Source organism: Heteronotia binoei, chromosome 21 (assembly GCF_032191835.1).
Source record: "Heteronotia binoei isolate CCM8104 ecotype False Entrance Well chromosome 21, APGP_CSIRO_Hbin_v1, whole genome shotgun sequence".
NCBI lineage: Eukaryota > Metazoa > Chordata > Lepidosauria > Squamata > Gekkonidae > Heteronotia > Heteronotia binoei.
The window spans coordinates 39283093-39306695 of record NC_083243.1 but is presented as its reverse complement, the minus strand read 5'-3'; the positions used below and the strand labels follow the sequence as shown (position 1 = coordinate 39306695).

General features: G+C 42.8%; 1 protein-coding gene across 3 annotated transcripts in view; it reads right to left on the bottom strand.

The window, feature by feature from the left end:
- CCDC88C (coiled-coil domain containing 88C) overlaps positions 1–23603 on the bottom strand; it is a 158204-nt gene that overhangs the window by 130150 nt on the left and 4451 nt on the right. For all 3 annotated transcript variants that reach the window (XR_009556660.1, XM_060263332.1, XM_060263333.1), the window contains exon 3: positions 9177–9285. Coding sequence is in view for 2 of the 3 variants with exons in the window: in XM_060263332.1 (XP_060119315.1) it covers positions 9177–9285 (109 nt within the window). In the remaining variant the exon portion in view is untranslated. The remainder of the gene's footprint in view (positions 1–9176; positions 9286–23603) is intronic.

Here is a 23603-nt window from a genome sequence, read left to right as displayed (position 1 = left end):
GTGTGTATATGTGCGTGTGTGCCAGATTAGGCTCTCCCTACATGCCTTCAAATAGAAAAACAATTATTTGCATTAATTTTGCTGGCCTGAAGCATTCTCCCTCGGCAGAACACTGTTTTTTAAGTTGATGATTTTTTATGGCCCGCGAATGATGTCATAAATATCCATATGGCCCTTGGCAGAAAAAAGGTTCCCCACCCCTGTTCTAAAACAAAAATTGAGTGTCAGTGAACCACCTTCATTATTTAATATCTGTAAACGGAATCATTTGTTGAAGGAAAGTTTGATTTCTGAAGCCACACAAGCATTCAGTTTGTTCAACTCTAACCAGACTGAAGATCACCTTCTGCCATAGGAACATGCCCCGCCAGTTAAGGAAATTGTTCGAATCCCTGCTATACCATGACGGAGGCAGGATTCATGTGCACTAGAAACAGGACCTTTTCTGTGGGGGCACCAGGAGTGCCAAATGTCCTCTACCAAAGCTTGCTTGGCATCAAATATATTATATTTATATGTTTCCCAAGCTTTTTGGTAACTTGTCCTCTCTGTGAGGAATTCTACAGTTTGTCCTACTTTATTTCAATTTTTAAGGGCAATTTTACCTCTAAGAATCACTGTTGCGATTTTTTTAAGCCACTGATGCTACAATAGTTTTTATGTACCCATTTCAACATTCTGTTGTGTTCTTTTATGGAGAGTTTTAATTTTGTTCCTTTAATACTGGCTCAACTAAATATATATAAATAGTGCAGGAGATAAGTGCTTTTAAATTAAATTGGCAAAGCAAGCCAGGGCACACCAGTGAAACTGGACATCTCTATTAAGGTAACTCCTTTAACTTCCAAAACTCCACACATGTACTGAGAATCATAATTAACAAGTTTTAGAGAGAAAGGTTCTAATCTTTCTCCTAACATACTATTTTCATATAATGCAACGGATACTTTTGAAGAGATGTGTATTCAGTCATGTGCAGTCCCATCTGTAGTCTGAAATGGTATACTTCAGACCCAGATTTGCCACCATGGTGAATGCTAGGCTAATATGCGGCTTCATTCAGATGAGAGGCGGTGGTAGTGATACTTCCTCAGCTGCCCTTTCTTACAGGGCCAGAGTAAATCAGAGCCTGCAGGCACATAGATTAACTTGAGCTAGGAATCTAATAACTTAATGTCCCTGGCCTACAGCCCTTGTGTTATCCAGATAATACTGCTTGATGTTAACACAAGTGTTATCCAGATTATACTGCTTGGTGTTAATACAAGTGTTCTATTTAAATGTATATACTGCTTTGTCATATAGTGGCTGTCAAAATCATTTACAGCAAAAACCAAAAATGTACCTTAAGAGAATAAGCGCTTACTGCAATTTTCTCCTAGCTCTAAGCTATGTTTTAAATTTAAGAAATCTAGGGAACATCTCCATCCCCCTCCCCAATTCTTTGCAGCAGCACTGCTTGTAAACCACACACTTGAGTGTTACTGGATCAGCAGTTTTTAATGAGATAATAGTTACCAGGAGACCACAATGCCTAAGCCATTCATTTGATGCACTCTATGCCTCTTTCCTGTTTGAGCTCATGACACAATTTATCTGTGCCGTGTATTTCATTTTCAGTAATACATTTTCTAAAATTGCTGTAACCAACTTGGGCCTCAATAGATAACATATTATTCCACCGTCACCACACTCGAGAACTCCTGAACTGGTTGAAGTCCAGCTACATAAGATTGCTTGCAAAAATGCAAGCACGTGGATTAACAAGGGCTTTCTTCCTCCTCCTGGATAGCTTAGAATCTTAACTTTGAGGGGCAGAAGACAGCACAGGATAACCTGACATTTATATGTTACAAGTAACCACAGCTGCTTTTAAACCAACATTCCTTCATCTATTGCCAGGCAAGAAGGGAAGGAAGAGAAGCCAGGCGTACACACAAGCCAATCAACAAGTTACATAGCTCAATGGGACATGTGGGTACAGCCTATGCAAAAGACACGAAGGCTCTTCATCGACTTCATAAGAACATAAGAGAAGCCATGTTGGATCAGGTCAACGGCCCATCCAGTCCAACACTCTGTGTCACACAGTGGCCAACACACACACACACACACACACACACACTGTGGCTAATAGCTACTGATGGACCTCTGCTCCATATTTTTATCCAATCCCCTCTTGAAGCTGGCTATGCTTGTAGCTGCCACCACCTCCTGTGGCAGTGAATTCCATTTACCTGACTGCTCAGCAATTTCATTGAATGCCCACGAGTTCTTGTATTGTGAGAAAGGGAGAAAAGTACTTCTCTCTCTACCCTCTCCATCCCATACATAATCTTGTAAACCTCTATTATGTCACTTCCTTTTCAGGAGCTTAGAAAAAGGCATGACTGACAAAGAAACACAAAAGTAAAATGTGTTTTTTCCACTACTTTACACCAGTGCTCCATTTCTATTTCCTTGTGATTGTACTTATATTATGCAACAATGACACATTTGTATTTCCTTTTGCAATAATGGTCATCATGGTCTTTGCATAGGAGAATGAGCTGAAATGACTTCACTGAATCTGCAGCTTTATCATGGTTGATAGAAGTTGAACTTCAACCAAAGTTGATAAACGGGCTCAATAAACTATCTTGTGGAAACACAGTTTGCTTTGGCACAGAAGGCTTTCGTTCTAATTAACTTGCTATGTCAGAAAGTGGAAAACCTGGTTACCCTTCGTTTCCTCCTCCACCTTACTTTCTCTTTCCCAAGTTATCTCAACCACTGCTGAAATCTAAGACACAAGCCGCCTCAGACTGGTGCCTGCCCTTTTCATGGAAGCAAGAGGTACAAAGGTAAAACATCCTGCATGTCAGAGATTGGTAACTGAACATAAGAAGAACCCTGATGGACCAAACTAGAAATGCAACCAGTCCAGCATCCCATCCCATACAATAGCCAGCTAGTTGCAGTGGAAGGCTAAGGCCTTTCCCTGATGTTGCCTCCTAGCACTGGTATTGAAAGCCAGCATGGTGTAGTGGTTAAGAGTGGCAGACTGTAATCTGGAGAACCAGGTTCAGTTCTGCACTTCTCCATATGAAGCCAGCTAGGTGACCTTGGTTCAGTCACAGCTCTCTCTCAGCCCCCCAAAATAAGTCTAGCTCACCACCTAGAGATGCATAATGCTAAAAAGAGTACTTCAGGCAGCCAGAAAATCTTAGGATCTCCTGGCTACACCACACACAACACCATGTGATAATTACTAATTATTATTATTATTAGCACTGGTTCTCAGAGGTTTGGTTTTCCTGAATAAGGAAGCTCTCTTTAGTGACCATGGCTAGTAGCCACTAATGTATCCATGCATCTGTTTAACACACCTGTTAAAGCCACTCATGGTGATGGCCATCATTACATTCCTATCAGCCAGTTCTGACATTTAATTACCCATGTAGTAAAAAAATCTTAACTTTTGGCTGTGCTGAACCTATTGCCCATCAACTTCATTGAGTGCCTCCAAGTTCTAGTAAAATAGGGGAGAAAGAAAAAGCTCCTCTGCACTTTCTCCATCCCATGCACAATTTTATAAACCTCTATCACAGGGATGGCCAAAATTGCTTAACATAAAAGCCACATAGAACAAATGTCGGGAGGGAGGGAGGGAAGGAAGGAAAATAGATAGGGTGGGAGAGGTGAAAAGAAAGCAACTTTAAATACATTCTCTAGGCTGCTGGCTGGCTTGGCTTGGAGAAGTAATTTTAAAAAGACAAATGCCTCCTCCAAGCTGGCCAACAGGGTTGTGGGGGCTTCAAGAGCCACACAATGTGAAAGAGCCACGTGTGGCCTCTGAGCTGCAGTTTGGCCTCCGATGCTCTATCATGTCCCCTTTCTAGGCATTTCTTTTTTCTAAACTAAAATGCCTCAGACAACTTTCCTCATGGGAGAGATGCTCCAGAATCTTAATCAATTAATAACCCTTCTGTACTTTTTCCAACTCTGTAATATTTTCCCTGAGATTATCCCAACCAGAACTGTACATAGTATTCCAAATGACTAGGGTTACCAGCTCTTGGTTGGGGAATTCCTTGAGATCTTGGGTATGAAACCTTGGAGAGGAACGTTTGCGGAGGGACCTCAGACGGTTATAATGCCATCTTCCAAGGCAGCCATTTTTTAGAGGGGAACTGATCTCTGTTGCCTGGATACCAACTGTAATTTTAGGAGATCTTCAGCTACCACCTGGAGGTTGGTAACTCTACAAATGAGCCCACACCATGGCTTTGAAACAAGGGCATTACAATATTGGATATTTTATTCTCAATTACTTTCCTAATAATCCCCAGCATGGAGTATGCCTGTTTTTCTGAGTTCACTTCTCAGGCTTCCCTTGTGGCCTTCAACATAGTCCCTAATCATAAAGAATCCATTCCCTGTTTATATAGCTATCAATCAGTGGACAGAGTGAATGTTACCAGCCATTCAGTCCTAGTGAAATAATCGTAACAAACACAGGCTTTACTGCTGAAGGAGCCGGATCCCATAAATGTGATTTCCAAATTGAGGATTCTGTATAGAAGTACTACATCCACAAATTCTTTTTTAAATTTATATTTTTATAAATTTATTTTTATAAATATAAACGTTTATAATATTTTTTTTATAAATTTACAGATACAAATACCTCCCTGAAAAAATAGCATACATAAGCAACTCAAAACAGGGCAAGGTATAACAATACATTCCAGCTTAGATACCATCTTTATTGCCAAAAATCAAGAAGAGATTTCCAAGATAACAAAAATAACAGTTTATGTTGTCTACTATTTAAGACTTAAAATTGTAACGATGTCAGACTTTGCTGATCCAGTTCCTAACCTCTAGAATTTCAGAATGCTTCCATTTTTTCATCCTTCAGGTCCTGAAGGTCAGTTGTCAGTGTCTTTAACCAAAAGGTGTTGATTAAAGACTCAGCTTTTTAATGAAACAACTAGGAACATTTTAAGTACACAGGGAATTTATTCAATACTTGATTTTTGGGCTGACAGGGAGGAGAATCACAGTTATTATAATTACAGCTACTATTCCTTTTGGAAATACAAGCTTTACTGTAACATACTTCCAGCAGGAAGGAATGGGAATGGAAAAAGAATGATTACTCTGCAACTTCATATGCTAAAGAATAATGTTAATATACCACATTTCACTCCCACAGAGCTCAATCCTACAAGAAACAATCACTGAGCAATAAGCTGAACAAAGGATCACCATCATCATTAGCTCTGGGCATCCAGAAGTTCACACTTCCCTCAAGGAAGCAGCAGGTCTCCATTTCTATTGTTTCTCAAGGAACCTCCCCTCCCACTTCCAGCCTCCTGTTTAAATCAATCACGTTTTCTCTTGCTATCCCAGTTTGCCTCCTGCTATTAAGAGATATTGCTTAAATGTATATAAACCACCCCCCAAGCTTTTTGCTGGAAATGCAAGGCGCCAAACAGGAGGTTTCAAAATAATTACACTGAGAATTACCAGATGCCAAAACTTTTTTACACATATAGTGTAAAATTGTATGTAACAAACAGGATGCAAGATTTGGAATATTTATCAGCTCTCTCTTATACCAACTTGGTATTTATCAGCTCTCTCTTATACCAACCCCAGATTTCCCAAAGCCCGTGATGCTTTAATCCTGGAGGTAGGGGAGACTAGAAATAAAGGGGAAGCGGGGAAAACCAAGAGTAAATGAGGCCTGAGTTCTTCATAGACATGTATCTGAATATTAGCAGAGTCTTATGTCCTATACCTCCAATAAGAAAATATACTTGCTAGACACACCAATGGCACAGTTAGCCATTTCAAAGCATGGAGCATAAAGAGACATGCTTGGTTACTATTACAGCTCCTACCAGCACCACTTGGCATTATAAAATACAGATTTGTATTGTTCATATTACTATAGTGACTAGATTTATGCTTTAAAAGTAAATTCAGCAGCCTGGAACAGGTAAAATGCTGGAACAGGTTAGCTGCCTGGTTCAGAGTTATTTCTCCTCCCTGCATTGACTTTAAGCTCTTCTGCAATTTAAGAGAGCTCATTATTCTCAAAAGTAGAGGCAATATTGGGATTTTTTTGTGATTCATGGATTGACATCTTAGGCCATCTTCATGTAGCACAGTGTGCATGTGTTAACTGCTGTAAAGTCACTCCCTGCTTGTGGGATCCCTATGAATTTATATTCTCCAAAATGTCTAATCATTGACAGCCTTGCAAGCTGAAGGTCATGTCTGGTCTAATATGCAAAGGAGGTTCTGCTACAAAAAAGCACTAGATATAAGCTTTTGTGTGATCCCTGTAATGAATTTTAATAAATCAAAGTAGGTTTGCAACTTACAGATGCATACCTGAACAACACCTGAACAGCATACTCAAGATTGCTATAGCACAGGCATTGTCTCCAGTTTTATTTTGATACAATAATTCAGAGACTGTCAAAACATGTCCCTCTTTGCAAACTCTCCCTCTTTCTCTCCCTCCCAAAGGTACGAGGAGGGGGAGGAGCCTTAGGCAACAGAAGGAGGAGAGGCTTGGCAACCCAGGCTCTCGCAATCACACAGCAGAGCTATAGAGCCAAGCTCCTCCACTGGCTCCTCCTCTGTTGGGAAGAAGGAAGGGGAAGAGGGAAAGAGTGAGAGGCTGTTTGGCTCAGCTGCCTCATCACAGGGGAGAAATTAAAAATGGTGACTGAAGGAAGCAGGTGAAGAAAAAGGAAGCGGATGATGGCAAGTTGCTGGCAGGTCTGGGGGATGTATTAGGCCTGTGGGCTGTACATATGACACCCCTGTTCCAGAATGAATACTCAGAATTTATAGGCAATAGAATGCAAAGCCCACTCTCTACTGGCCAACCTCTAGAGTTCTACAAGAACATCTACACAGTGGCGTAGGGAGGGGGGGCGGGGGGGCGGGTCGCCCCAGGTCTGGGGGGTATGGAGGGCCCCTTGGCAATGCCAAGGGGCCCCTCAGAAGCCGGCTGCCTGGGATGTACAAAACCAGCGCCTGCCTCCCCTTCTCTCCCTGCAGAAAGCTGCTAACTCTCACAGAGTTTCTTCGTGCGCAGGCTGAGGGCGTGTTGCAGCGGGGAGTCCCCAAGGCCCCCCTTCCTGGGTGTGCGCGAGCGCGTGTGACAAGCTGAGCGTGTCTGGTGCGGAGCAGGAAATTTCCCCTTGGCTCCGTGACCTTGGGCGGTGGGCACCTGTTTCCCAAGCAAGCGGGAGCCCCAGGCGGCATTCCTTGCTCCTCGGCGGGCCCGCCTTTCTGCTCGCGAACTCTGAAGTTGGCTGCAGCCGGCCCCTCCACTCCCCATTGGCCCGGCTGAGCAAGCGCTGACTGGCAGCGGAGGAGCGGGTCTCTGAGGCGGCGGGAGGCAGCGGCTGGTGCTTTTTGCCCCTCGTCCCGCTCGAAGCGCCTCGCCTTCCCCTCTCCTCGCGTTCGACCAAAGCCGAGGCGTCTCGGGCGCCGGAGCGAAGGCGGCCGCTGACTTGGGAGTGCCCCATGGCGCCTTCGGCGCAGCAGCTGTAGGCGGCCCGGGTGCGCAGCACTCGAAGAGCCCTCCGCTGGCGCAGGCGGCACCTCCTCGGAACAGGTGAGGGACGGCGAAGGCAGGTGCGCGCCGCGGGAAGGGCTGACCCGAGGGGGCGCCTGGCTCGGAAGCGAAGCCCACGCTGGTTCTTCCAGGTAGCTGTGGGGGGCCGAAAGCCCCAAAGTGTCCTGTGGGGGGTCTGGGGGGCCCACATAAATCTTGGGCCCCAGGCCCCCAAAGTCCTAGCTATGCCCCTGCATCTACAATAGAGCCAAACTGAAGATGAACAATGAAGGCTAGTTCCCAGATGGTATACAATGGGAGTGGTTCATAAGGGAAGCTGTTCTAATTACTGCATTGATAGAACTTTTAAGCATTGCTACCGACAATGGTCAGAAATTAACCCTTCAACAAGCCTTTTGTTATAGATCATTAAAAATCTGATTGTTCAATAATTGCACATTTTAGATGCTTACTGAACCATTGTAACAATGAAGAAACCAATCACCCTTTAAGTACCACATGCAACTGGTCACCTACAATATCATTCTCTCTTGGTAATAATTTATTATAAACATTAACAAGTTGTCATGTGTCAAAGGACAGGTTTTGAAAATATTCACCATTCTGACAAGTTCCATCTCCAATTCTCTTATCAATCAACATTCCTGAGTTGAATACAAATCAATTCTGAGAAAAGTAAAGGGTTAGAGCCAAGCTCTGACAAACAGAAGGGGTTTGTGGCAGCAGAGTACAACCTGCATAGCTGTTCCTGAGGGTCAGGGACTCTTGAAGACATGTCATATAGCATAGACACAGGCTGCAGCAAGACAAGGGAATTGGGCAACGCCCTCTCCCAAGAAAAAAATGTTAGAAGCTGACTAGTAATCCAACTGTACAGAACAAAAGGCTTCAAAGGATCTTTGCACACAGATTATCCCACTGGGAGTTATTTTTTCCCCATGTCCTCCTAGAGTTTTGCACACATTTGAAGCTGAACACAAATTACAGGAGTTTAGTAAACCCTGAATTAATCAGGGCTTGGGAATTAAGCAGGGTTGACCATGGCCAGCAGTTGGATGGGAGACCAAAAAAAGATGGTGTTACTTTGCAGAGGAAAGCAAAGGCAAACTGCCTCCGCTTGTCTCTTTCCTGGAAAAACCTACTGATGGGGTCACCATGAGCCAGTTGCAACACGATGGCACATTTGTCTTCTAAACCAATTAAGAAAACTGTCACAGGAAATAATTATTTATTGACCAACTCAAAGAAGGTGTAATGGGAATATAAATTCTTCTGGAAGACATCGTTACTAGCAACAGCTTTGTACATAGCGACCCACAACATGAAGTTAGCCAACTTCAGCCACTTCACTGTACTTATTGCCATTGTTGTCTACAACCAAGACTATTTACACAATCCACTCAATCCTATAAAGACATCCTCACCTTAAATACACATGCAGCTGATAGGCTATAAGGACCCGAATGCTAACTGAAAATGTTTATGCCTCAAACACAGTTTCCTCTTTATTTCCTGTGGTAATTCTCTCACAGCAGCTGTGGGCTGCTAGACCTTCAGTATCTGTGCTACAAAAGCAGAGAAGACAAACCTGATAATAGGTCTTGATGTTTCGGACCAAGATGGTAAGGTTTTGAATCCTGAGGTTGACGTCATTGTTGACATGCTTGTTGACACGTTGGTTTGTTGGCCGTGGATCTCTATGAAAGGAAGACCAAGGATTTAGAAAGAGCAGGAATCAAAAGAATTTTCCAGAACCACATGACTCTTACCATCACTGCCATCTACTCCCCCCTGTAAATCCCCACTACCAGGAGCGCTGTACTCACAGTGGAGTGTATCCTAATCCATCTCTCCACCAAACAAGTTTTCTTCCAGTTTAAGGAGGTTTCCTCCAACTGGGAGGAAGACCCACAAGTTGAAGGAAGCCTCTTTGGGGGATGGTTGGATCCACCCCAAGATATATGTATTGCAGAGGAATAGAAGCAAGCTTATTGGCCCAGTCCCCTCTTCCTTGTTGCTTATGCCAGACATGGACATAGCACCTGTGCATGCACACACCATATATGCAAAGGCTCCATCCCAAGGACTTTCCCAATCTAATGCTCCTGAACATAGGGCTGATCAACATGCCCATGTTTAGGGAAGATGCAGGTAGGACAGTTCACTCTGTCATGGGTGGAGCTGGCAGCTTTGCTTCTGCTCTTCTCCAAGCCTGTTGGCTTGTTCTACATGCACTGCCCATAAAGAGCAATAGAACGCAGTTATAGAATTCTGAACTGGTTTGCACTGTGTCAGACAGCAAGTAGAGGACTTTTTTTTTAAGATTCCACCTTTTAGAGCAAAACTTCTTGAATATGGCCCCATTTGCATTCCCCATCAGAGGTGGCATGGAGCACCAGTTCAGATCTTCCAACTGGTAGGACTTGCCCACTCCTTGGTTTAAGCCCACTTTCCTTGACGTTAATTGTTCAGTGTGCAAACACCGAGCAAGAGATGCAGTTGTAAACAAACAAACAGAAGCAAACAGCTTCTGACGCTCTTTCAAGGATACCTGGGGAAAAGATTACCACCCACAAGGACTACGGAGTCAAGACTATTAAAGCATCAACATAAGGAAAGAACTAGCTTTGAAGCAACAGGGTTCAGACTCAAAGTATATGAAGACATATACTACTAAGTCTGTACTCCCCTTTTCATTCAGGTCTGTCTATAGGCCTTCCGCTTTATTAAACATAGCATAAAAGAGCAGTCAAAGAGAAGTCAAATTGGACTGGGGAGGAAAAGGGGGGAGAGACAGAAAAGCTATTCGTCAGGGACAGAAGAGGGGGTAAGGGCCAGACATATTTCACAAATGTGATCCCGTTTCTCCCAAATCAAGCACAACCTATGGGACAGAATGCAAGAGAGGCATTGTTTACCTCCAGCTTTCTCACTAGTGGAGGTTGAATGACAGATTTTTTCATAGGTGGTTGTGATGCTTCCTTTGTTCCTTAGAAAATGCATGTGTTTCTATCCACAGCAAGAGTTACATATTTTGCGGGTTGTCAAATATAGAGGGAATTTAGACACACACACCCCAAAAAATACCCCCCTACTGTCTGCTCTTGTAGAATCTTTAGTCTAGCAAACTTGCATTGCACAGTTAAAATCTAGATGCGCAGAGGCTGCAGAAAGCAAACGAACAATGAACAAAGACAGAGCTAGTTTACAGCACAGGCCAGAACAAAACATTTGCCCAAGTACAAGCTCTGCAGAGCTTCCAGGAATGCTAGAATTGCCATATTCCATTAGAAACATGGCTATATTCCTTTCAGAGACTCTGGGCAATGTCAAGGGTCAGCTTGGTGGGGCCTCAGCTGAAATCATGGTTCAACAGAGGCCTTACCACCAGAGCTGCTGGCCATCTGTTCCCTCAAGGAATGAGAGATGATCTGAGTGGCCCTTTCATGTCTCAAAGGCTTCTGGGGTGAGTTACCCTGTTCCTGATGCAAAGAGCACCTGGGGAGATAATACAACATGGCTCTCTCAGGCAGGAGGTGGGTTCTACTTCCTTCCAGGTGCATCCAAACCCAGGAAACAGGAAATGTTGAAGTGGGAAGCAACTAGAGTGTTTACACAAAAGATCCACATACTGCTGTCTTTCAATCACTTATCCCACTACAGAATGGGAATCACCCCAGAAACTCATGCCAGCATCACTTGTAGTAGGAGCAGGGCTTTTTTCCCCCCTGGGGGAACACACTGGAACAGAGTTCTGGAACCTCTTCATGGAAACAAAATTCTCAAAAAATGTCTAAAAGTTCATGGGGGGCACCAGGGGAGCATGACTGTCTTTGATCCAACAAAGCAGGGGTTCCCAACCCCCGGGCCATGGACCGGCCTTGCCTCAGCAATCCCAGAGAGATATGTAGGTAGTGGATGGATGCACATTCATGAGGGGAAGAAGACAGATAAGTCATGGTAGTGAAGGGGGGCAATGAAGGACCTCTTGCCCAGCTCCTCCCCCAAATCTGCAGACAGACTAACTTTGGGGACAACTAAGTTTTGTAAGTGCTGTTTATCCTATCAAGGTGATGGAGACAATATCAGATCTACATTATCTATATAGAACATTTTTATCCTGCCCTTCCATCAACAAGCTCCGAATATAAGCCACAGTCCTTCTCCCTCCCATCTTAGTCTCACAACAACCCTGTGAAGTAGGTTAGGCTGTGAGTGTGTGGCTGGCCCAAGGCCACTCAGCAAATTTCATGGTACAGTAGGGATCTGAACCTTGGTCTCCCAGCTCTGAGTCCAACCCTCAGGTCATTACAGTGGTACCCATTTACTGTTCATCAACCCTTGCACAGTGAAGAGAAAGAAGCCTTGCTTCAGACTGAATGACATATGAGTTCTATCATCAAGCCAGCCATGGGATATGCTCCTGCTAACTTCCTTCTTGGGTGGCATGAAAACAGTGTTAGAAAGTGAAGTTACCCTGTAACAATCACCACCAGGCCATGCTTAAAAGCGCAGACATCAGTAGCATGAGAAAGGAATACCAAGGTAGATTGTAGGATCCAGAAAAGGTGTCCTATTAACACTAAGCCTGAGAGCAGGCAAACCAAGAATTGTTTTAACATCAAGAGCCTTTGCAAGAGCACCCGCCTGAACAATTTCATTAAAAAAAAAAAAAAGCAATCCTGAACAATCTGTTTCACATATTTGATGGAATGACAGAAGTGTGGGAGCCTTTCTGACCTTTTCAGGCAACTATTCAACAAAGTGTGAGCTACATATACCCAATGCCACATATCATTCCAGTCCTGTTCCATCTACACTGGTTTCCAATTACTTTCTATGCTCAATTCAATTGATCTTTAAAGCTCTACATAGTTTGAGGCCGACATACCTCAAGGACTGCCTCATTTCCTAAGAACCTACCAACTCACTTCCCTCATCTTTGGAGGCCTTGCTTCTTTCTTGGTCATGGCACCAGAACTTCAAGATCTGTCTTTCTTTCAAGACTCGTGTCTTTTTTGTTTCATTTGGCATACACCCCCCCACCCCCAATTTAATGTTCAAATGTTTAAAATGTTCTTGTTTGTTGACTTGGGGATCCTGACCAGAGGAAATCTGGCATAAAAATATTTCAAATAAATAAACCTATTACTTAGGAGAGTGGCTATGGCTCAGCAGTAGAGAATGTACTTGACATGCAGAAGGCCCCAGGTCTAATCCTCAGCAACTCCAGTCAAAAGGATCAAATAACAGTTGATGTGAAAGACAGACTCATCATTTGCTTGCTTATGGTGAGAGGGCTCCTGCTGGTGGCCCCCCTCCCGCCTTTGCTCCCTGGACTGGTGGGGAAAAGATCCAGGGGCAGAAATGACATTGCGTGACACATGACAAAACATATGGACCAAACCCAGATTTAACAAAACTGCATTGGACAACACTCTGGTCATCCTCTAAAACTCTATGGTAAAACTCCAGAGTCCCTAGACTGAGAACTTACAGACCAGCTGCCAGTCAGGTTAGACAGTGCTTGATGGACCATGCTCTGATTCACTAAAAGGCAACTTCCTGTATTCCTGTTACTTGACCCAACCAAAAAGAAAATATTGTCTGTTTTCATTTTTTAATTGCCTGTTTTTAACTAAAATGTCTTAAATAAATATCAGTCTCAGCAACATCTTGGTGGGATAAACTGTGTCTAGGAAAGTTATGCCTTCTTCAGAAGCTCTATGGACAAAAAGCATGTCCTGGGCAACACAAAACCTTCTTGCCTTTCAGTTGCCTGTTACCCAACACCCTGAAGTACAAAATAGAAATTGAACTCAAAAGCACATAGGAACATAGCCTCTAGAAGATTGAACATCCAGCTACATGCTCTGCAAATTTATTCTATGCCAATTTTCAAGTAGCTGAAACATTTGGACCTCCTTTTCCAGGACTGGATTCATAATGTCCCTTTGCCTAAGAGAGCAGCCTTCCTCCAACAGAGGAGACCCCTTGCTTTGTGAAAGGAAATAATTGGAACTCACTTCAAATCCTGGACTTAGATTTTCTTTCCACTTGTGAAGTATAGTCCTCGGCTTTAGTGTGCATTCTTCTGGCATGAGGAATCTACTCAAGCAGAACACAGTGGTCTGCATGGGCAGAAAGCACATAGCACTGGAAGAATGCATTCCTCAATGGAGAAGTAAACCACTCAAGAAAAAGTATATGACCCCAGTCAAACACCTTTCTATTTCGAAGCATATCAAGTTGAACTTTTGAGGTTATGTATGTTAAGATGGGCACCTTGATAGCTCAGCCTAGCCTGATCTCATCAGGACTTGGAAGCTAAGCAGGGTTGACCCTGGTTAGTGCTTGGATGGGAGACCACCAAGGAAGTCCAGGGTCACTACACAGAGGCAGGCCATGGAAACCATCACTGAATGTTTCTTGCCTTGAAAACCTCATGGGTCCTAGGACTGTAACAAGTCACTTGCAACTTCATGGTACACAATTAAGCTAAAATTTAGAGCCTAAACTTGATGAAATACGCAAACAGGCAGAGAACATGTTTTCTGAGGAACAATTTGGAAATATAATTGCTTCTGCACCAAGGAACTACACTGGTTATTAAGCAGAACCAGTGCCTGTTAGCTTAGAATTTCAAGTCAGGAAAAAAAAGAAACAAAAAGGTTTAGGATATCTGGCACCTGCTGTTGTACTACAGCAATGAAAGATAAGTGACTTCCGATCGCTGATTTTCTATGGCACATAATCACATCATTGTAATGCTCTGGGAGGGACGTGATGGAAAAACAGCCTCATGTCTAACCTTTGTGCTAAAAATGTCAGGATTAACTGAAATACCAAACAGGTAAGATAATAGTTTTTATTTGCAGCAGCCTCTACACAGGCTCAGATAAACTTTCAAACAGGTGTGTACACTCTTTTATTAGAATAATTTTCAAACCGTGTACTGCAGGGAACCCTTTCGACAACTACCCAGGGCAGAGTTCAAAGGCACTTGAGCCCCATGATGGAAGAAAGATGCAACCTAAGAGTAACAACTTGACACTCAGATGCTAAGGAATCCCCTGCAGGTCTGCCATGGAATGCAGCATATTCTGGGGCATATTTAAGAGGCACAACCCAGCAGGATCCCTGGCCATCCTGTCCGCCCAGATCAGATGAACAGATAGTTTGACCTGGAACAAACCCAATTCGCTTCTGTGTCTGCACAATGGAAGAGAGCAAGACTGTTTCAGTGACCATGATTCAGATAAAGGAAGGTTTCCGCTCAGGTCCAAAGAACCAGCAGTCCCCAAGGGACAGCTCCAAATCTCATTCCACCACACCAGAAGCTAAAACAAATTTAAAGTAGATAATACTTCTAAACATCTGAAACTAAATGTAAACAATTTAACCAATCATGTCCTTTCGTTGTTATTGTTGTTCAATAGGACCAGCGTATGGAGGAGGAGGAGGAGGAGGGAATCGTTAAAAAAAAATGCAGCTTTTCAAGCTTGACATCTGAGAGGCTGCTTATAAAATATTAAATACAGATACTGACAGACACATGGGAAGAATAGTAGATTGTCTTACAGGCACCAGTTTGCCAGCTGTTCCTCTGCTCAGTCTTAATTGGGTGAATGTGTGCCCAAGTACTCTTTGAAAAGCACTATATAAGGATAGCCTTACTGGCTCAGATCAAAGATCCTTCGACGACACTGACCGCTCCCCCCCCCCCCCAACATCTCTAATAGTGACAGCCATCCCCTTGTAGGAAAGACATTCTGTCCCTGGACATATTTTTTTAATGATATGCCCAATCTTCCATGAATCCAGATAATCCTTTATTTAAAAAATTTCTCACCCAGCCTCAGCTGTAGGCCTCCAAGGTCACATCTAATAAAAAATACTTAATAATAAAAACTTAAAACCACTCATTAAAGCGGCATGTCATCAAATAAACACTAAGCCAGAAACACTGTTAAAACCGGAGTGCACAGAGAGGCATATATGAGAATTCACTGAGAGTTTCAGAAAGGTCTTAGCCTAGTATCTGAAACAAAAGAGAGCAGTCAGGCATACAACTACATGGAAAGGAATTCCAAAGATTTAAATGGCTTCTTCAAGTCAACTAAGCCAGTGGGCCATTCTCATTATGACCATCAATTGAAGATGAATTACACAGCATTGCTGTCTTGACTCAGCCGGTAAACAGTCTGGGGATGACCAGGGGAATGGCTTCTCCATACTCATGCACTCCACATTACCATGGACTACATTTTTATTCTGCTCTTCAAAGAGCTTAAGGTAGCATTTATGATCACAACAACTCTGTGATGTACCTTAGGCTGAGAAAAACCGACTGCCTAAAACAACTATAACCTGTGGAATTGAAACAGTGGATTTATTTTAAAACAGACGGTTTGTATTGATACATATCCTGTCAACTTTGGTTGGGGGGTGACTGAGGCTGTGTTGGCTGTATGTTTTATTTCCCTCATTTTCCACTCGATATCATTCAAATATGGATTTGATCCCATGCCTTCCCCAGTCCTAATCCAATACTTTAAGCATTTTTTTAAGGTAAAGATAGTTCCCTGTGCAAGCACCAGATTTCCGACTCTGGGGTGGTGTTGCATCACGATATTTTCATGGCAGACTTTTTTATGGGGTGGTTGGCCATTGCCTTCCACAGTCATATGAACATATGAAGCTGCCTTATACTGAATCAGACCCTTGGTCCATCAAAGTCAGTATTGTCTTCTCAGACTGGCAGCGGCTCTCCAAGGTCTCAAGCTGAGGTTTTTCACACCTATTTGCCTGGACCCTTTTTTGGAGATGCCAGGGATTGAACCTGGGACCTTCTGCTTCCCAAGCAGATGCTCTACCACTGAGCCACCGTCCCTCCCCATCTACGCTTCCCACCCCACAGCAAGCTGGGTACTCATTTTACCAACCTTGGAAAGATGGAAGGCTGTGTCAACCTTGAGCCAGCTACCTGAACCCAGCTTCCACTGGGATCGAACTCAGGTCGTGAGCAGAGAGCTTAGACTGCAATACTGCGGCTTTACCACTCTGCGCCATGGGGCTCTTTTTTACTTTAAGCATTATACCAGTGTAATTCTGATTTTCCAGTGATCTGGTTACCCTTGTTAAATTATATGGTTTTAATGGATAAAGTTTCAAGTCATGTATATCCCATAGATCTGCTGCAATTGTAATCAGATTATTATCTTAAATCACTTATCTTACAATTCTGTATTTGGTATTGTTATTAGTACCTTTATCATGTCTATTTGTTTTGGAGAATGTATTTATTTTATTAAAATAAAATTTAAATCTTTTTTTAAAAGCATTACACCACCCACAATAACTGCTGCGACATTGCTTCATCTTAACATATGATAATAAATTGTTTAAGAAAATAGACACTATTCCTATCTGTCTTGGTGCATTTTTTTCCAGGATCTCCCGCTGTTCTTTTGAAATTCCAAGGCTTAAAAGCAAAGAGGTTGGTCACCAGTAAATTGAGAACCTTGTTTATCAAATTACATGTGGGAGTGGGAAGAGGAGAGTTTTAGTCTTTATAGCATTGGTGTGAATTGTCAACTGAGGGTGAAGAAAGTACTGACAAAAGATTAAACAGCAAACTTTGGTCTCATGAATCAGTTAGCAGGGCCATACATGGAAAGAAACAGGTACACTTTACTGAGACAGGGCTGCTGCATGGGCTGTAAGCCTTTTACCATTTCAGAAATTGATGGTATACTTGATGGTATACCAGAAATGAAAGGTATACTTCCAGCTCTGAATTCACTATAAGCTCAGAAGTCTTATTTACTAGATAAATTACACTTAAGCATTTATTTATAAAATTTGTTGATTACTTCCCTCCCTTAAGCTCAAACATATGTGGCAAGCCATGACAATCAACCCCCCTGTGGGATATCCACCTAGTCTGTTAAAGCGCAGAACATAACCATTAACAACGAAAAACATAGGGTTAACGGATAAGCTTGTCCTGACCTGGATGGCCTAGGCTAACCGGATCTTGTCAGATCTCAGAAGCTAAGCAGGGTCACCTAGTATTTGAATAGGAGGCCACCAATGAAGCCCCAGGGTTGCTAAACAGAGGCTGGCAATGGCAAACCACCTCTGAACATCCCTTGCCGTGAAAACCCCACAGAGTCGCTATAGATCACAGCACTTTCTATCACCAGATGAGCAAGCTCATAACTATCACCACAGCTGGGCAACCTACAAGAATGTCTTGTCTTGTGTACAAAGCTACCACTAGGCTCTTCATAGTCATGCCTAATTGCAATCTGCAACACTGCCCAAACAGCCCACAAGACTATCTGTTCTGCCCTCACCCAGCTATCAAAAGTGAACTGGGCAAAAATAGCTCTTGAACAGGAAACGTGATTTTAGCAGGTTAGATCATCCAAATGAAAATAGTTCTCCAAATGGACTGTAGGAGATGATAAAGATAATCAAACATGTTTCTTAACTCAGGAGGGGAAAGAAATGCTGCCCAACATTTTAAAAACCATATATCAAGTCCAACTGACCTTGGGATTTGCTTCAACAGGTCAATTCACACTTATTAGCAGGAAAAAACTTTCAGCACACAGCACAAATTTTAAAAAAGTTTTCACATTTACCGTAATTAAACAAAAACTTGCAACCATACAGGATGCATGCATAGCAGAAAACATCCAGTATCAAGCAACGGCAACAAACGTTTAAATACTGAAACAGGCTACAAATCTCAAAAGTGAAGCTGCAGCTCCTTACAGAAAAGTCCTTGGAATAAGCCCGTGGCAAAGTCGCAATAAAGCAGGAGTCACTTCCATCTTCCTGGGTGGCTTGCCACCAGTGTTACCTCTAAGCTGAGTTAGCATGAGCTAGCTCAAAGCTTTTTAGCCTCCAGCTCACACATTTTTGTCTTAACTCAGGAAGGGTGGCCCCAGAGCAAACTAATTTATGCAATAGCCAAATCGCTCATTCTCAACTTTAACACCAGTAGCTCATGAAGTAGCATTTTTTGCTCACAAGACTCCACAGCTTAGAGGGAGCATTGCTTGATTGTCATCCATCCTGCAAGGTTGGTAGGAGGTGCTAACTCCCTTCAGATAAAAGAACCTTGCAGCTACCAGCAATTATCACAACTGAGCTGTATCTCTTCCACCATGAGGGATCCTGCCAAACTTATGACTCCTTCCCAGTCATCAAGGCTTAACAAATAATAAACTTATTCAATCCTCATCCGTTACATCATACTAATGCAAAATTTGTTATTATGTTGGGGGGAGGGGGGAAGTCTGCCCAATGCCAACAGAACTTCTGGACTTCAGCTGATATAGTATCATGAGCCTAGACAAGACAGTCCTCTGTCTACCTGCTCTAGAATTCCCTTTCAAATAGATTAGTTACTTTACTATTTAATACATTTTATCCAGCTTTAATCCAAGGTGAACAGGGCAGTACACATTGTTCTCCTCTCCTCCATTTTATCCTCTCAATAACCCTGTGAGGTAGGCCACGCTAAGAGAGTATGACTGGCCTCAAGGTCACCCAGCCAGCTTCCTGGCTGAGTGGGAATTTAAACCCAATTCTCCTGTCAGATACTCTAACCCAGGGGTGTCAAACATGTGACTCGGGGGCCAAATCAGGCCCCCAGAGGGCTCTTGTTAGGCTCCCAAGCAACTGGCTGTCATCTGCATCACAGCTTGCTTTGCCAGGCATGCTAGAGAGCAAAGCCTCTATTTTCTCCATTGGCTGAGGCTCCTCCCTTGGAGAGAAAGGGGGGAAGGATAGCTTGCTTTGCCAGGCTCTTTCAATCACACAGCAGAGCTACTGCCAAGCCTCTCTTCCTTCTATTGGCTATGGCTCCTTCCCTTCCTCGTCCTCCAGCAAGGAAGGGAAAGAGCCAGACATTCCTTTGACTAGTTCCCTGGATTGCACGGGAGAGATACAAAGAAAGCACTGTTAAGACCAACAAGTGCTAATGTTTTAAGCATGTTTTATTTTATATTTTTTTAACATCTTTAATTGTGTTTGTCTGCAATCTTTATAAAGTTTTTATCTCCACTACCTGGCATTACATTTTATAACACACATAGCCCAGCGTGACAAGGTCTCATTTATGTCAGATCTGGCCCTGATAACAAATGAGTTTGACACCCCTGCTCTAACCACTACACCATGTTGGATTTTACCTTTAGCTTTTTACAGACACAAGAACTGTAAATAACTATGCAGTTAATGAACCATCTCAAGGCAACTCACAAAAATTTGAGAAAGCAATTTTTTTTTACCTTTATGATATCCAGAAAGACAGCCTTGTACTGATTCCCAAGCCATGCACCCCTGGAATGTGATACTGCAATGTAACCCTAGAATATTAATATGACACAGCAATGCCCATTTGAATTGGAATGGTCTTTCTTGAGCATAAGGGAGAAAAATCCAATTCCTTCTAGGCCCCAGGCAGGCTGGAATGATGTCAAGTCTGGTTCACAGACTGGACAGACATGGTGGCCAATACTGAACGGCTAAGGAGCATCCATCTTTCTGCTCCTGGAAATGAAGAATTCCAGGCCCAGAGAGGGACACATGGTGGGCAGAGCTGTAAAAGTTCCTTCACTTCTTTTGCCAACCTTTAAGTCCTGTTATCAAAACATAAAAAATAAGGGTTACCAGGATTCCTGCAACACAAATAAATGGCTTGTATATATATATGTTCTGTTATTCTTCAGGGCAAGACAGGAGAAACACAAAGGTTAAAGTTTAAGTGGCCATCTTGTTGTGAATGTGTGGTATACCTGTAAATTGGTCTCACTTTTCTGCCAGGGAACAAAGTTTCTATTTTTCTTTAATTATTGCTAAGGCTATCAAAGTCAACCAATCTCCTGAACACTTGATGGATGCCTATCCATGTTTGACACTAAGGGAGAAATCTATCACTTTTGGGAAGCGTCAAAGGAATCAGTTTGGAAAAACAGGGACATAAAACGTCATTTGGCCAGTGTAATTAAAATTCCTCTATTGGTGGTATGGATTTATGACACAATGATCTCTGATTGGATATTCCACATATGACACTCTGATTTTCCATTGGTGTGACACTCTGCTTCCTCATTGGGTAGTTGAATTGCTTGATGTGACGTAATTTACCCTAGAAAACAGGCAATCCCACCTGTCAGGATTAGGGGGGAAAAAAAGAAGGAAAGAGAGGGGATTCCTCCATCCTCTCCTCCCTCCATCCCTTCCTACCCTCACCCCCCTTCTTCTCAAGAGAAATCTCCCTCCAGAGGCCTTGTGTTTCCTCTGACTGAGCCTACTCTGCAAGATTTAGGTATTGTATCACCTACCCCATCCATACTTATTAAGCTAACCCCTGTATTCCTCTTGTATGCTTGGAATTGTTTGATTGGGATGTAACTATTTGAAAACCTATACCTATAATAAAATCCACTATTAACTAAAGGATTTTCAGTGGTCTATCTCCGTAAACATTGACAGAGATCCTCGCTCATCTCACCTCTCGTAGACTCACCATTTTGAGCTACGAAATATTAATATTCCCCAATAAAAAGTTAGTTGAGGTGTAACAGTTAGGCCACAGCCATGGCAAATAAAAACTATATCACAGGCAATTTATTGAGCAATGATTGTAAACTTAAAAGATTAATGCATGCTTTAAAATTCAACTATCTTTCAAGGTGAGAAAGTACAAACTTTAATCATACTCAGCACCACAGCCCTAGACAATTGCAGACCTTACCAAAGGTAGTCATACTCTGACCATCAGGGCCTTTCTACCCACCCACATCTGTAAAATGAGAACGAACAGCTGCTCACAGTGCTGTTATATGGATGAACAAAAGTAAAAGTTAAAGAAAACACTGCAGATTGTAGCCTTTTTTTGGCCTACTCCTAAGATTACTAACAGTTTCCATAGCATATTACTGAACACAACACTGCCTTCTCTACTGTGGCACCCAACCTGTCTGAGGTCAGGAAGGCTCCTGCACTCCTGGCTTTCCACAAACTATGCAAAACTGAAACATTCAAGAGGACTCTTCTATGGAAACAGTAGGGTAGCACTGTACAAAAAGCATCACAAAGTTATCCTGATAAATTACTGGGGACTATGGTCTGTACTACTGTGTGTAGTTTGATGTGGGTTAGATCCTATTGTATAATTCTTCATCATTTAATGTGTCATGTTGACACTTATGTTTTACTTCTGTTCTGTTTTTAGACTTCTGGATGGTTCCACAATTCCTATTTTATTGATTACTGAATGTCCCATCTTGTTAATTGTATTGACTCACTCTGTGCAATCCTCCTTGAGTCCAAGTGAGAAAGGCAAACTACAAATAACCTAATAAAATAAAAATAAATACCCTCAAAACAGTCCTGTGGGGTGTATTAGGTTATTTCCACTTTACAGACAGGGAAAGGAAGTTGAGGAAGGATGAATGGGGAAGATTTGCATCCTGCTTGAAATTATATCAGAAAATCAATAAAAATAATATTGCTTTCCCCATATAACAGCTGAGCACACAGTTAAGCCACATCTTAATATCAGCAGCATTCCAGGGAACCATAAAAATCTAAGCCCATCCCTCAAAGTCATCAGTGAGGTGTGAAACCATGTGACCATGAAACTGCATTCCACCAGGGGCTATTGAACAGGACAAAGACCAATTTAAGATTGGTTTTTGAAAAACCTATAAAGGTATTTGGAGAATATAACACATATGCTTTCTGCTCTTTTCCATGTTGATGACCCATTTCCACAAAAATAAATCAGAATCAAGTGACACTCTAGAGAATAACAAAATTGTACTCCATCATGAGCTTTCAAGGACCACAGCTGACTTCATCAGATGTGTGGAGTCACCGAGTACTGGTGTAAAGTGTTGCCAGATTGCTTCCAACTTACTGCAACTCTATGAATGACCTCCCCCGCCCCCCCCCCCCCAAAAAAAATCCTACAGTTATCAGCCTTGTTCAGATCTTTCAGCCTGAGTGCTGCGTGGTCACTAGGCAGATATTTATACAGGAGAAAAAATAGAAGGGTCATGGTCAGAGGGCTATGAAATGTGGGATGTAAAATGCAGGGAAGTACAGAGACAATGGCCATAATTGACAATCCCTCTAGTTTTGCTAAGAGCCCCGGGGTGCAGAGTGGTAAAGCTGCCCTCTGCTCACGACCTGAGTTCGATTCCAGCAGAAGCTGGTTCAGGTAGCCGGCTTCAGGCTGACTCAGCCTTCCATCCTTCTCAGGTCGGTAAAATGAGTACCCAGCTTGCTGGGGGGAAAGTGCAATGACCGGGGAAGGCAATGGCAAACCACCTGTAAAAAGGTCTGCCGTGAAAACGTGAAAGCAGCATCACCCCAGAGTCGGAAACGACTGATGCTTGCACAGGGGACCTTTCCTTAACTAGTTTTATTAAGGTGGTTCACACTTGCAGTGAATGAGCAGTCCCAATACCCCCCTCCCCCATTCTGTTTAGCATCTCCATGAAAACATATCCACTGGTCATCTAGAGACTGAGGTAATAAATATGCAGACGGCATGTAACTGCCTCTTTCCTTTCCATCTAAATAATGTGAGGCTATGGATGTATTCAATTAGACAAAGTAAGGGCTGGATGAAGGCCACTAAACTGAAGCTCAATTCAGATAAGACTGAAGTACTCTGGATCTGGTAGAGGTGCTGACTATAGGACCAGGGTATAGGCTACTGAGGATGGTGACTCCCTCTGAAGAAACAAGTTCAGGGGTGGATCTACAGCTGAATGCTCAGATTTCTAAATGCACACACATGAAAGCTTATATATATATCCAGAATAAAACTTCATTGGTCTTAAAGGTTCCACTGGATTCAAAGTCTGTTCTGCAGATTTCACAATCACTAAGAGTCAAGACTTTTAAATTTTCAGTGACTGGAGTCCTTCTGGTGCCCCCAATCTGTTGTCTTCCCTGTCACTTTATGACTGCTGTTCATTCT